The following is a 13,691-nucleotide window of genomic DNA, read 5'->3' on the forward strand; positions in this document are numbered from 1 at the left end:
AGTACAATAAACTAACAGACACGTGGGGGGGTTCGAGCCTAGGAGCTGGTAATTCACTGCATATGTTATATTGAGCCTCAATCTACTTGAAAAGTTCTGACAGGGCCAGAATTAGGGACTCATTTTCTTTTTAATAATAATAGCAATAACAGCTAACATTGATTGAATGTTTACCAATGCTGAACACTTTATACATGTAAAAGTCATCTCATACTTAGAACAACTCTGTTTAATATGTACTATTTGTCTTAGTTATCTAGTGCTGCAGGAACAGAAATACCACAGGTGGATGGTTTTAACAAAAAGAATTTTATTTTCTCACAGTTTAGAAAGCTGAAAGTCCAAATTCAGGGGCCAGCTCTAGGGGAAGTCTTCCTCTGTTGGCTCTGGAGGAAAGTCCATGTCTTTTCTGAGCTTCTGCTCCTGGGTAATCTCCATGTGTCTTGGCATCTCTCTTCCCCTATCTCTGCTTGCTAGTTTGCATTTAATCTCTTTTTATATCTCAGAAGAGATTAACTCAAGATACACCCTATACTAATCTTGTTTCATTAAGGTAGCAAAGACAATCCATCCCCAAATGGGATTTAGACAATCCATCCCCAAATGGGATTTAGACAATCCATTCCCAAACGGGATTTAACCACAGCATAGAGGTTAGAATTTACAACACATATTTTACCGGGACACAATTCAATCCATAACACTATTATTATCCCCATTTAACAGATGAGAAAACCGAAATCCAGAGAGGTTAAATAATTCACACAGCTGATAAGCAAAATGGAGCCAGGATTCACACTGAGGCAGCTTCACTTCAGTACCTATATTCTTCTACCATCACTGCTAGTGGAGATTTCAGAATAAGATGCAAACAGAGCCTAATGAGAACTAGTGCAAGTTAAAAAAAAAAAAAAAAGTTAGACTGTGCCAATTAGATCTTGATGCCAAACTCTTCGAGAATGTTTGAAAGAGCCACCTGCAATAGTCTGAAACTGGATATTTTCACAATTTATGAAATGTCCAAATTGCCAAACTGGACTCTTTCCAAGTTAACACTTAGCTATTGTTTACTAAGAAGTTGAAATTCCTACTTGTCTCTCGCCCCACCTCACTCTCCCACTATTTGATCCGGCATTCTGCACATTGGAATTCGAGATGCCCACAGAACACAATTGAGACTCCAGGAACTTTTGATTGTATTTATTTACTATTGAATTCCCAATGTCCAGCACAATGCCTGGCACACAGCAGGCACTCAATGAAGGTTTGTTGAATGAAGACAGGCTGGCAGACAAGGAATAAAATAATCTCTGGGAAGCAGATCTAAAGCAAACATGAAAAAAACATGGTTTCTTCCTACATACCCTGAGTCAGAGTTTCAAAAGAAGTTTGGTCTAGATTTGAGTTTAGGTTTCTATTTTTTGGTGGTGGATTAGTCGGCGTGGCAGGTGTACTAGCTGCAACCAGACCCACATATTCTCTTGAGGAATCTAAGGATATGAAAGACTGGCGAGAATGTTTCGGGTGGGACTGTGCTAGTTACTTCTGATTAAACATGCCTTCCTGGGGGTCAGCAGGGGAGGTTTTATGTTGGATTACACTTTTTCGGAGCACATATTTGGAGTCACCTTCACATAAACTCTAAGTTTCTCTGCCTCCATCCCTTCACCTACATATTCCTTTGCAGAAGAAACTAGGGAAAGCACTTGGTGGGTGATGTTTCTGGAGCTAAAGACTTTCTTCTGGCTGAGAGCAAACTGTAAGTAAACTATAGCAATCAAGAGCTCTGAGCTCTGGGAAGGGCAGGAAATGAGACATGTTCCCACCCCAGCAGCTTTTGTTCCAAACAGTGGATGACTTAATGGTATGATCATGTGTGGTGAGGAGCATATGCACCAAAAGCTGCTTATCAAGGATTAAAAAAGAAAAAATAAGCAAGGATTATTACACCAAGCTAAACCATTTTATTAATTCTGTCTCAAGGCCAACTCATGTTTAAAAGTTGATTAGAAATTTCAGAATACCCCAAACGTTATGACTGAACTGTTCTCTAACCAGTGGTTTCCCTCATAACAAGGCACAAGTTTATTTTTCTTGTGTGACCCCACAACCACATCCCTTGTTTCTTGACGTGTGAGCCATCATAGCATCCCTCTTGTTGCTCGCTCCCTGCTGCTCCCCATGCCTACACTGTGCACTGTTACTACAACCTTATCACTGCTTTACACAGTCCTCCAATGCTTTCCCAAGACGCTTCAACATCAACCAGCTCAGTCATTCCTAATTTAAAGTGGCTGCCATCAGAATCACCTGGGGAAGTTCTTGGGTTTTTTTTTTTTTGTTGTTGTTGTTTGTTTATTTTGTTCCAGTATAGATTCCTGGGTCCTATCGCTATCGAATCAAATTTTCCAAAGGTTGAGTTAAGAAAATGAGCAAAAACCAAACCCCAGCTGTTTCTGATCCAGGATAACGGGGATTTTAGAACCATACACATTTTCATACTGGCTTTCTACTCAATTAGCCTTGCCCTGTCCTATTGGCCTCCTGCTATACCTCAGCCCTGGGTTACCCCTTAACCCTGAGCTTGCTTCTTAATGCTTATACCATGTACAATGCAATATAATCTTGACTCCCCACTCTCGAATCCTGCATCAAAGTTGTTCTACATACGTGATTCTTGCCTTTTCTGTTGTTCCAAGACACACCTTTCTTCCTCTTCAAGTTACAATTTCGAGAAATCTTCATGGTCTAATTTTACCTACCAATATAATCCTAGACCTTTTTTTTTTTTTAACTTTTATTGAGCCTCAAGTGAACGTTTACAAATCAAGTCAGACTGTCACATATAAGTTTATATACACCTTGCTCCGTACTAATCCTAGACCTTTTAATGTAATATTTTTTATGTAGCCTATTTATTGTCCTGTCTTCCCAAGCAATGGTAAGCCCTTTAGAAGAAACCATGTGTTAGGAGTCTTTAGCTAACTAACTTATTTAGCCCAAGGAAACTGGCTGCACCCCAGCGCTTACCCTTTGGATCAGTGAAGGGAAATTCAGATGAGACGAGTTGGCTCACTTACGCTGTCTGACCACATTTTTCTAAAAGCTAAAATCCTTGCTGGTTTCTCCAGGCCATACTTGATCCCATGCCCCTAGTGATGCCAAATAGGCAGCAAGTCCATTTAACTCAACAGTTCAAAAGAGAGTGTCCTTTCTCCAGGTAAGAGCTAAGGCAACTACAGCTTTCTTTATGAGATGGGTGCAATCAAGCCAAACAGGTTAAGTACCTGACTGAAACAGTTAACCAATGGACCAAGAAACAACAGGCCCATCTCTCACCTTTAACTGAAAAAAACTTGTTAAAACTTCTGAGAGAAATACAAATACAGTTGCTATTTTCTTATCTAATTTATGCTACACATAAGAATAAATGATAGTGAAATTTAAAATTTACAGCCATTCTTAGAGAGAAGGGGGAAAAACAAAATTAAGTTTCAGAGTGAGAGCCTTTACAGGTATTTTGAAGGCTGGGTGAGTAATCTCTAATCAGAGAACTAGGAATTCTAACTACTTCCCTATAAGGTTACATCACCTAAGTTTCAGTTCCAGCTGAGCTGATGTAATTTGGGAAGAACAATTTGAAAATAAATTTTAATTTGAAGCTGAGCAAATCCAGGATAACTGCAAATCCAACATTTTCACAGCCCTGAACCATCACGGAAAGTCAAGTTGCTTGCCAAAATGAACAAGGGCTCTGAAAACGATGCTGAATTTCTGCATGTCTCACCCTTCTCGAGGCTAAGTTTGGAAAAGGTGTACACTACTAATTCTTCACCAGGAGTTTACTACATTTATTCAAGAAATTTTTATTTTTAGGCAAAAAAACAATAAATACTAAGAATGAGGAAAAACTTCAGAAGTCATGTATCTCAACCTTCTCTCTTGATTATTCCATTCAGATTAAATTCAATCTCCAGTTTGCCTCCTCTTCCACTAGCACTTACGGAGCCAGCTCCCCTTAAATGCAACAGGCCCTATTAATTTTCCCCTTCTCTGAATTCCTACAACAGTCCCAGTCTGAAGCATATCACCTGCTACTTTTTAAGACTGATCTCTAATCGTTTTGCATATACAAATTATATCTAAGCTCCAGAGCAGGGATCATAATTTATATTCCTTTGAACCCCTCACAGCTTAGTGCACAGAAGAGGGGCATAAATATTTCTTCTGTAATTTAATTGGTCATCTGAACAGAGGTTACAGCCACCTCCTCCACTATCACAGTTTCAATTAGTGGGCAACATTAACAATTAGTAATCTATTCAATGAATGCTGAATCATGAGGACACAAAAATAATCCCTTTAATGTCCAAATTGTCCTTTTACCACACTAATGCTGATTTAGAGTAGCAGAGATAAGCGATGACCCTTCTCATAAAAAGCTACTCATTCTCTCACATTTCATATATATACTTGAAACAACTTTAACTAACCCTTCGTCAGGTGACAAATGCTGTTTGTTAATGTGTTTTTCCTGTCTCCCCACCCAAGAAGTAATCTCTCTGAATGAAGGGGTGTTCTTCTGGCATGCTTCCTAGCACACAACACAGGTGTTCTGTATGTGGTGGACGCTCACATTTTTTTGAACCAAAAATTTCTAGAACATAAAATCTCAGGGTGTCTTATTTATCTAGTGCTGCTACAACAGAAATACCACAAGTCAGTGGCTTTTACAAACAGAAATTTATTCTCTCATAGTCCAGGAGGCTTAAAGTCCAAATTCATGGCACCAGCTCCAGGGGAAGGCTTTCTCTCTCTCTGGGCTCTGGGGGAAGGTCCTTGGCATCAATCTTTCCCTGGGTCTAGGAGCTTCTCCATGTGGAGACCCCAAGTCCAAAGGATGTGCTCTGCTCCTGGTTCTTCTTGCTTGGTGGTAATGAGGTCCGTATCTCTCTGCTTGCTCCTCTCTCATTTCTTCTAAAAGGCGATGCAGGCCACACCCCAGGAAAACTTCCCTTACATCAGATCAGTGCTGTGACCTGAGTAAGGTTGTTGCATCCCACCCTAACCCTCTTTAACATAACCTAATCTTGCCTCAATAACATCATTAAAAAACAAAAACAAAACCACTGCCGTCCAGTTGATTCCAACTCATAGTGACCCTGTAGGACAGAGTACAAATGCCCCACAGGGTTTCCAAGGAGAGGCTGGTGGATTTGAACTGCCAACCTTTTGGTTAGCAGCCAAATGCTTAACCACTACGTTACCACGGCCCCCAATAACATCATAGAGGTCAGGATTTATAACACATAGGATAGTCACATCAGATCACAACATAGTAGACAACCACACAGTATTGAAAATGATGGCCTAGCCAATATTGAGAATGATGGCCTAGCCAAGTTGATACATATTTTTTGGGGGACACTATTCAATCCATGACATACGGGTTTTTTTTTTTTTTCCTTAAAACAACCGTTTTGGAATAAGGAGTCCAAACACCTGCCCCACTCATAGGTAAGTAAAGGAAAAGCCAAAGTGGTTTAAAAGTTTTGTATTGTGTCATATAAACTGTCTTCATATACAAGTGCATAAGTGGAAAATTTTTCTCCCTCCCTCCCCCAAACATCACAGTAGAGCAATTCTTGCTAGTATATCACCAAATTAAAATACATATGCCCTTCTGAATTCTAAACAGCTAATGCTAGGCACTAGCTTAAGCCTTGAAATCTTAATAACTTACTGATCTGGTACGGACATGAACAGTTCCAGTGCCTTCCAACTTTTCCCTGAATTTTTCTCTTCAATGTTCCAGGCAGTAAACGATTTTAATGCCCTCAAACTGGGATAAAGCTGATTTAGAGCTTATAAATTACCTACACTGTATGATCACTAAGAGTAGAGACATGACTTACACGTATTATACCCCTCAAAGTATCTAGCACCAACCAGGTATAGAATTCTCAATACTAATTAATGGACTAATTAATCCAAGGGTCAAATACATGACAGTGATAGTCTTAAAAATACTAATTTATTATTTTTCTTTTGAACAATACAAATCCTCTCCTGTCTTACAGATCTTTCTGGCAATGTTCTCTGCTGCCTTGACTATCTTGGATAATTATATAGCTATTATTACTTGATGCTAATAACAATTTCCTAGGTCATTAGTAATGAGAAGCTAAGGCATTAAACCAAAAAGGCTCTAAGCTAGTTTAAATGTGGTCAAATACTGTTGTAATAGAATTGCACTGTTGTTACTTTTCCACCTTCATGCTTCTCCAAAGTGCTAAGGTTTCTATAAATTTCTGTCGCACAGACTCAAACTCTGGGTTTTTCACTTCACGGTGGCTTGACCATCATAAAACATGATTTATTTGGTAGCAAAAACATTTCTGAGTTTTAAAAAGGATGACTACTCAGAGCTAAAAAAAATTACAGAAGTCATTTTTCTTTAAACCCAGAACATATACCATTACTTATAAGAAAAATACAACAACCTTGTTCTCTTTCTGCCTCTAGTAAAAGTTGAAAATAGGAGTTGAGCTGTACGCTTTTTAAGAGTTGCTACATAAAGTCATCTTGTTAAAGAGTTTAAAGTGGACACAAACACTGCTAGCGACATTTAATGTTCCATACGCAATACGTTACTCTTAGCAGTAAGTTGAGATATCAACATAATCCTGATTCTGATTCTAAAACTGAGAACTCCCCACCAGTATTTAAGGGGGTTTCTTCCTAGGTCAATAGTTACGCTATGCACAGGGAGCAATACGGTATTCTCTTAGCCTAAGCTTTATCAAGGCTCAGATAAATTTGAGGTGAACTTAGCAAGGCCCTTGTAAAGAAATCTTCAGTGGGAAACTCAGTGTATGTGAATTTCAAAGCTTCAAAACTGACCCATTACACAGAAGTACCACAGGCTTTCTTGGAGCTCCGAGTCTAGTGGTTGTCGAAGTTAAGGAGGCACCTACACAATTTTACTCAAGCTCCTGCTGTCTTTTCTGTATGGAAAATGCAGTCAGTCTGAGGAAGGCCAAAAAATCATTTTGCCAGGCCTAGCTCTTCTCGAGCACAGTAAAGCTAAGGGAAAGCACTAGGAGGCAATTAATGTAAATGCCTTGGTGTGTGCATCTCTGGGAGGGGCAAAACCTGTACAAGACAATGGCTGTCCAAATCAAGAATTTAGATGAGACAAAAGCTCAGTAATCGATAACAGTTCCCGAAGTGTTTACCTTTACAGGTAAACAAAGGCAAAACCCTGAAAGGAAGATTAAAATAACCTCATAGGAGAAATGCTCACTGCATTTTATATGCTTCTGCTTGTTCTCACCCATCCCAGAGCTTTGGGTCAAACGTATACTTCTTAGAAAAGCCAGGCACACACGGAATTCTGTTCTGGTCCTCCTTTTTCCTAGCCAGGTCCCTGCAAACACATGGCCTGATTTCCTCTAGTCACATTACTTCATAATCTGCAACAGGAGTCAGCTCCATGGTTATTTCCTGAACAGTAGCAATGATCTCAGTGAATCTCCCTGCGCGATTTTTCTTCTGTCTCTTGGAAGGATACTGTGAATAACAAAGGCTGAGGTCCTTCTCTGGGATAGTCCCATGAAACTGAAGTTGAAAGATAGTATGATTGCACAGCAAAATATTCCTCTTGTGAGCATAATTAAACACATGGTATACACATTCCCCTGGGTATAAGCAATTTACACTAATCCATTCATACCAGCAATGGAACTCAAAACATTGGTAAATCAGATTCTAATGTGACAATTTAAAAGTAGACAGTGCTCCACTTGGTTAATAAATCAGAATTAACTAAGACAATACTTTAAATACCACATCATTGAAAACTCCTAGTAGGCATGGCCCTCATCAGTTACTTTAAAAAATAACGGTCATAACAGGAGAAAGAGCAAGCACCATGCTCACTAATGCAGGTTACTGGACTGTTCTGATTAAGCACTGCAGTTCACAGATAACTATTTCATATCTTCCCTTCAAGTTACTGAGTCTTTCTTCTTCCGGAACGGTGATTTTAGCCTCTTCCATACACTGCTTTTGGGTTTAGACTTTTTCTCCATGGCCAGTACTGCCTCCTTTTCTTTCCTACGTATCTCCCGAACAAGAGCATGGAATACATCATCAATGTAGTAGCGGTAAGCAGCAGATGTCTCAAAAAAGGGACAGCTGAACTCACGGGCCAAAGCCAATCCTTCTTCTTTGGTGACCTTTAAAAATGTAAATGTGAGAAAAACTTATAGTGCTAACAGTGGAAAACAATCACAACTATCCAAAAAAGTCAACGGACTACCTTAACAGGAAGAGAGGGGTCCCTGGGTGGCTCAAAAAGTTAAGCACCCCACTACTAACTGAAAGGTTGGCAGTTCAAACCCACTCAGAGACACCTCAAAAGACAGTCCCAGTGATCTGCTTCTGAAAGGTCACAGCCTTGCAAACCCTACGGAGCAGCTGTACTCTGCACACATGGGGTCACCATGAGTTGGGACTGACTTGATGGCAACTAACAACAACAGCTAGAGAGTTTCTCAACTCTAGAGATGTTCAAGCAGAATACGGTGATTTTTATAATATTTGGGAGGCTGGATTACATGACTTTTAAGGTTTCTTCTACCTTCATATTTTATGATTCTATTTCTCGTCTATTTTAAAGATAACTTTTGAGAACATGGAATAGTTCCAGACATGGGATACACAATCTTAATCTTTCTCATACTTTTCATTTTAAGGAAGACAAACCCAAGGCAAAGAGACGTATACTTAAATTACAACACTAAAAACTATTAGGGACTCAAAATGGATATATCCAGTCATGGATACGTCATCATTTTTCCTACTTTTGGACACTTAGACTGTTTCTAATTTTCTGCTACAATAGATAGCCTGGCAATGAACATTTTGTATATCAATCTCTGAATAGATTTTTTTCAAACAGGGATTAACTGGGAAGCATTATGAATTTAACTGCTGTCAAACCACTTCCGGAAGGTTCATACCATTCCTTGCTTCCACTAGTAGTCATGAGTGTGTCTGTTTCACTGTACTTTCACCTCTATACCAAACAGTAAAATTTTAAACATCATTACTAACTTGAAGGGTACCACGTATTCTAAAATACTCTACTATTTCTCTTGTTCTCCCCTTCCAGGGCTCATAATCCTCACCATCAGGAAGTGTGTCTTGTAGTCTGACCTGAGTTTCTCCTGTTATAACATAAACAGATTTATTTCTGAGGATTTAGGAAAAGAACATTCCTTAATTCTTCATTTATTGTGTACTCCATTTGTCATCTGACTTTAATCCTGGGGATTCCGTCCTGAAAACTGATTCCTATAATCCAGGTTTTATCCAAAATAAAAGCAAATAGGAAAATTTTCAAGTTTAGGGAGAAGCTAATTCTGAATTTTCATTTTAAGGCAAAGGAATCTACGAACAGAGTAACAAAAATCCCCCAAGATTACAGACAGTATTTTCTTCTCTATTCTCACCTGCCTTAGCTGTTTGAGGTCAGACTTATTTCCCACAAGAACCACGGGTGTATCATCAGTACGTCGAACTCGATAAATAAGCTGTTTAAACTCCCGAACTTCATGGAAACTTCTACGATCCGTGATGGAATAACAGATGATAAACCCTTCTCCTGCCCTCATGTACTGATCTCGCATGGCTGTAAACTCTGCCTAGAGGGAAACAGGGTCATTAATGTATTGATACAACCTAGAGCTACATGTACATACCTTAGCTATTTAGTTCAGATTAAAGAAGAGATATGTTGATTACCTGCTATCCTGAGTCAGAGTGCATGAAAAATTAAAAGAGATGGACTAGTGACCTTCTCTGTATAAGTCTTTCCCTGCCCTTTACTTGAGTAAAACAGCCTTTACTCATAGCATCTTGGGATTTAATACCTGTCCTGCTGTATCCAAAATGTCCAGGTTGGCAGGCTCATCGTCAATACGGATCCGGATTTTATAAGCATCTTCTACAGGAGGGAAAAAGGTGTAAGATAAGCCCATAAACACAGGAACAAATACTTTATTTTAAAACTCCTCTTGTACAGAACTAGATTCCACCCAAGTCCTTTAAGTGCCCAAATTTCCTCAGAAAGCATGCTAAATCCACTGAGGTAAATAAATTGTCATCACCTAAGGGCTTTTTTTTTTTTTCATGTAGGCAATGATGCAGTTTGGTCATAGCTTAAATTAAGTTCATAAAACTTCACCTGCAATTCTAATCTAAAAAAGGATTCTGAGATTGTCATTTTAAAAAATATCAGAGCAGAAAACTAACTTTACCATTTACTAGACATTTATTACATGCCAGGCATTATAATAAGTAATTTACAAACATTAACTCATTCAACATTCACAATAATCCAGTGAGGTAGGTATTATTATCCCTGTTTTACAGATAAAGAAAAAATGTTTTCGCCAATCACACAATTAGTGGTAGAGCCAGGACTAAAACCCAGGGCTGCTTGTCTCAAAAGCCTTATGTACTTAACTATACGCTACAGTTCTCTTCATTTCACTACTAAAGATGAAAAACCAGAACTATTTTATAAACAATCCATATTGTCATAATTTCTCCTTTATTAAAGCAAATTTCTTTATGCATATTATTATAGTAACTCTGGAAAACGCAGAAAGTAAAAAAGAAGAGAAAAAACCCACTCGATATTTCCATTATTCAAAGACAATTGCTGTTTACAACCTCACGTGTCTTCTCTTAACATTTTTTTCTTGAATCCCTGCTTCCGACTTTTCCTCAAAGAGGAAGAGTCCACAAAATCAGTATTTCTGAAAGTACAGGTCATGATCCATTATGATTAATGAGTTGTGAAATCAGTTTAGTGGGTTGGGACCAGCATTAAAATAAACAAACAGAAACCTAAAATAAAATGGAAAATAGCAGAGTGCATCACATGTAGTGAGGCACGGTTTCAGGATATTTTGAGTTACGTATACATACATGCATGAACATACATGCACACACACACTATATGCTTTCATATGTATATGTGTGCTGGTTACAATGTAAAAATGTTTTTCTTCCATTAGCAAAGTTTCAAACAAACATGCTATCAGATAGAAGCCACTAGAAAGACTAGATAGGAAATTTAGGGAACAGTAAGTTTATGTTAATGGAGGAGGAACAACTTGGAAATGGAGGATGACAATGGTTGCACAACTCAAAGAATGTAATTAATGTTACTGAATTGTATGTGCAGAAATTGTGGAATTGGTGTGTGTTCTGCTGTGTATATTCTCAACAAGGACAACAGCCATTTAAACATCTGAAATAACACGTAGTACGTTATAAACTCATTGAAATCAAGAACCATATCTTTTTGGTCACAATGTCCCCAGGGTCTACCACATTGCTTGGCACGTAATAAGGACTCAAAAAACACAGTATTTGTTGTTAAATCAGATAATATAGTGTCAGGAGTGGCCGATTAGAAAAAAAAACAATACGCTGATTTACAAAAATGTAACATGTAACAGGAGACAAATACATGAGTTTTCTCCAAAGAAAGGAACAGTCACCTCTGGATTTCTCAGGTAAATAATTATCCTAAGCCCTATGTTGACTTCATTCCTAGAACCTCCATGATAGTTCAAATCCTCGTAAAATGTTCCAAATTCGATACAGTACATGAACAAAACAAAACAAGAACTGTTTATATTTTTCTCAATCCACATAAGCATCTATTGTGTAAAATTACCACAGTCAAAGCTGGGTTACCACAGGACACTCACTGGCTTGGTGGAAAACAGTGCAGCAGAGGCCTGACCCAGTGGAAATCCTCCCTAGAGACCCGGGGTCATGGCAAAAAGTATCACATACTGAAAATACCAGTAAGTACGGCAGATCTTCTGTGCACCCTCTCCCCCAAATTTTTCTTTTATACTAGGATATAACTCCTTAGGACCCAACCTGGTTTCTTATGGTTCAGTAATGACAGTAATGTTCTTAATCTTAGCAAAGACTAGCAACCAAAGAAACAAGGCACACAAAATGACTTTTTTACTCTAATAGGGTTTTGCCAACAATGGATATTACTAGATTATGAACGTCAGGTACAAGGAAGTAAATGAAGGCCACCAAGGGGAAGAAGTCCAGCCAGGCTCTGCACGTCTGGGTTATAAGACTTCAGCAGGCTGGCTCTACTTGTTTTTCTACTTCCTTCTGTAGAAGTTCAAACCAGCTGACTCACAGTTACATAGTCAGTCTCAAATCAGGCCCTTAAAGAAGTGACAGCAAGAAAAATTTTCCAGTAAGTGCCTTTTAATCTGGCAATATACTATACTAACCATAAAAATGTGACAAAAAAGTCCCATTAGTCTTCAATAAAAGACCGAAACTAAAAATGGTTTATGTACATATACAGTTGAGTGAGAAAAAAAGAAATATGACCAACTACTATGACACTCTTGTTACTAAATAAATCTGAATCAGACACCAAAAAAAGTTCAAAGTAAAAATAGTTGGAAACCATTTTCAAAGCTGACATTTACCAAGACACCTTTATGGCATTTATTTGGAAATCTAAATGGTAATCTGACTTACCAATGGTGGGGTCGTGATCTTCTGGGAATCGGTGGCTAATGAACTGCATGGTCATGGCTTCAAAACAAGAAATTGAAGTTAAAAATCTACACAAAGGTGACTCACAGAAAGAATTCTAAGTATGAACACTGCATGACAACCGTATCTCATCTGTTTTAGATAGAGATCATTGGTTTTAAGGACTTTTTATCTTAGTGTCAGGTGGAGGAAAAACATCACCTACCACTTTTCCCCACACCGCCGGCGCCCAGCATCACTAGTTTGTACTCTCTTGAGAGCCCTGCAGGGCTGCTACCACAGCTACCAACTGGGCGAGTTCCAGAATCCATTGTCCTCTTGGGGAATCCTGGGCTGTCCCGAGGTAAAGCCACCTAAAAGGAAAGGAGAAAACACGTCATCCAGGATGGAGACACCGTGACGACCGTCCTGGAGCCAGTGCCCTGCCTTCCCACACTCTGGCCTATCACTCCTTGCTCCCCACTGAACCCATTCTAGCGGCCCTAGGAAACCCCACACTTCGTCCTCTCTCCAGGGCAGCTCAGTCCCATGACACATCGAAGGTTTTCCCTATCACTCCTCCTCCCAGAAAGAAAAATAAGAAACAAAGAAATTCAGATTTTTATTCAGATAGGAGCACCGCACATTAAGGAGGAGGTGCCGAGTGAGAAAAATGAGGTCTGCGGACCAAAAGGACGGCGCCCCTTAGGCCGCAGGGGGTCCTCTGAGCCCGCGGTCGCCGGCGGGCCCACCCGCTCCCCCATTCTCCTCGGAGGTCCCCTCCCTCGCCCCGCTGCTCCTCCGCCCGCCATCATGCCCCTGCCCTCCGCTTACCGCCCCGACCCTGGCTGCTCGTACCGGTCGGGGCAGTAAGGCCGCAGCCCGGCCCGATCTCCGCTTCGTCTTCCTCCACTCGCCGTGAGACGCGGACACTGACCTGTGACCCGTCCCACGGCCGAGTAAGATGGCGCCACCGGCGGGGCCGCAGTGACGTCGGCGTCCGGCCCCGCCCCCTCCCCCTCCCGGGCGGGGCATCTCCCCCCAAGTCCTCCAGGCCGGGTCCGCGCGCCCTTCACCACTGAAGGCCTGGT

The 13,691-nt window shown here is 40.0% G+C and overlaps 1 protein-coding gene across 2 annotated transcripts; it reads right to left on the bottom strand.

Annotated features, from left to right (window-relative positions):
• Positions 1 to 5,439: 5,439 nt before the first annotated feature.
• RIT1 (Ras like without CAAX 1) lies at positions 5,440 to 13,590 on the bottom strand. 2 transcript variants are annotated; one of them, XM_010594819.3, is made up of 6 exons: positions 13,459 to 13,590; positions 12,827 to 12,974; positions 12,604 to 12,660; positions 9,939 to 10,012; positions 9,519 to 9,710; positions 5,440 to 8,240 (listed from the first exon to the last, which is right to left on the bottom strand). In XM_010594819.3, the coding sequence occupies exons 2-6, from the start codon at positions 12,930 to 12,932 to the stop codon at positions 8,010 to 8,012; spliced, it is 660 nt and encodes a 219-aa protein (XP_010593121.1). In that variant the 5' UTR covers positions 12,933 to 12,974; positions 13,459 to 13,590; the 3' UTR covers positions 5,440 to 8,009. The 2 variants fall into 2 exon arrangements, with proteins under 2 accessions (XP_010593121.1, XP_003415183.1); XM_003415135.4 differs by having other exon boundaries at positions 13,435 to 13,563.
• Positions 13,591 to 13,691: the final 101 nt, after the last annotated feature.

This window comes from Loxodonta africana, chromosome 3, assembly GCF_030014295.1.
Source record: "Loxodonta africana isolate mLoxAfr1 chromosome 3, mLoxAfr1.hap2, whole genome shotgun sequence".
In the NCBI taxonomy this organism is placed as follows: domain Eukaryota; kingdom Metazoa; phylum Chordata; class Mammalia; order Proboscidea; family Elephantidae; genus Loxodonta; species Loxodonta africana.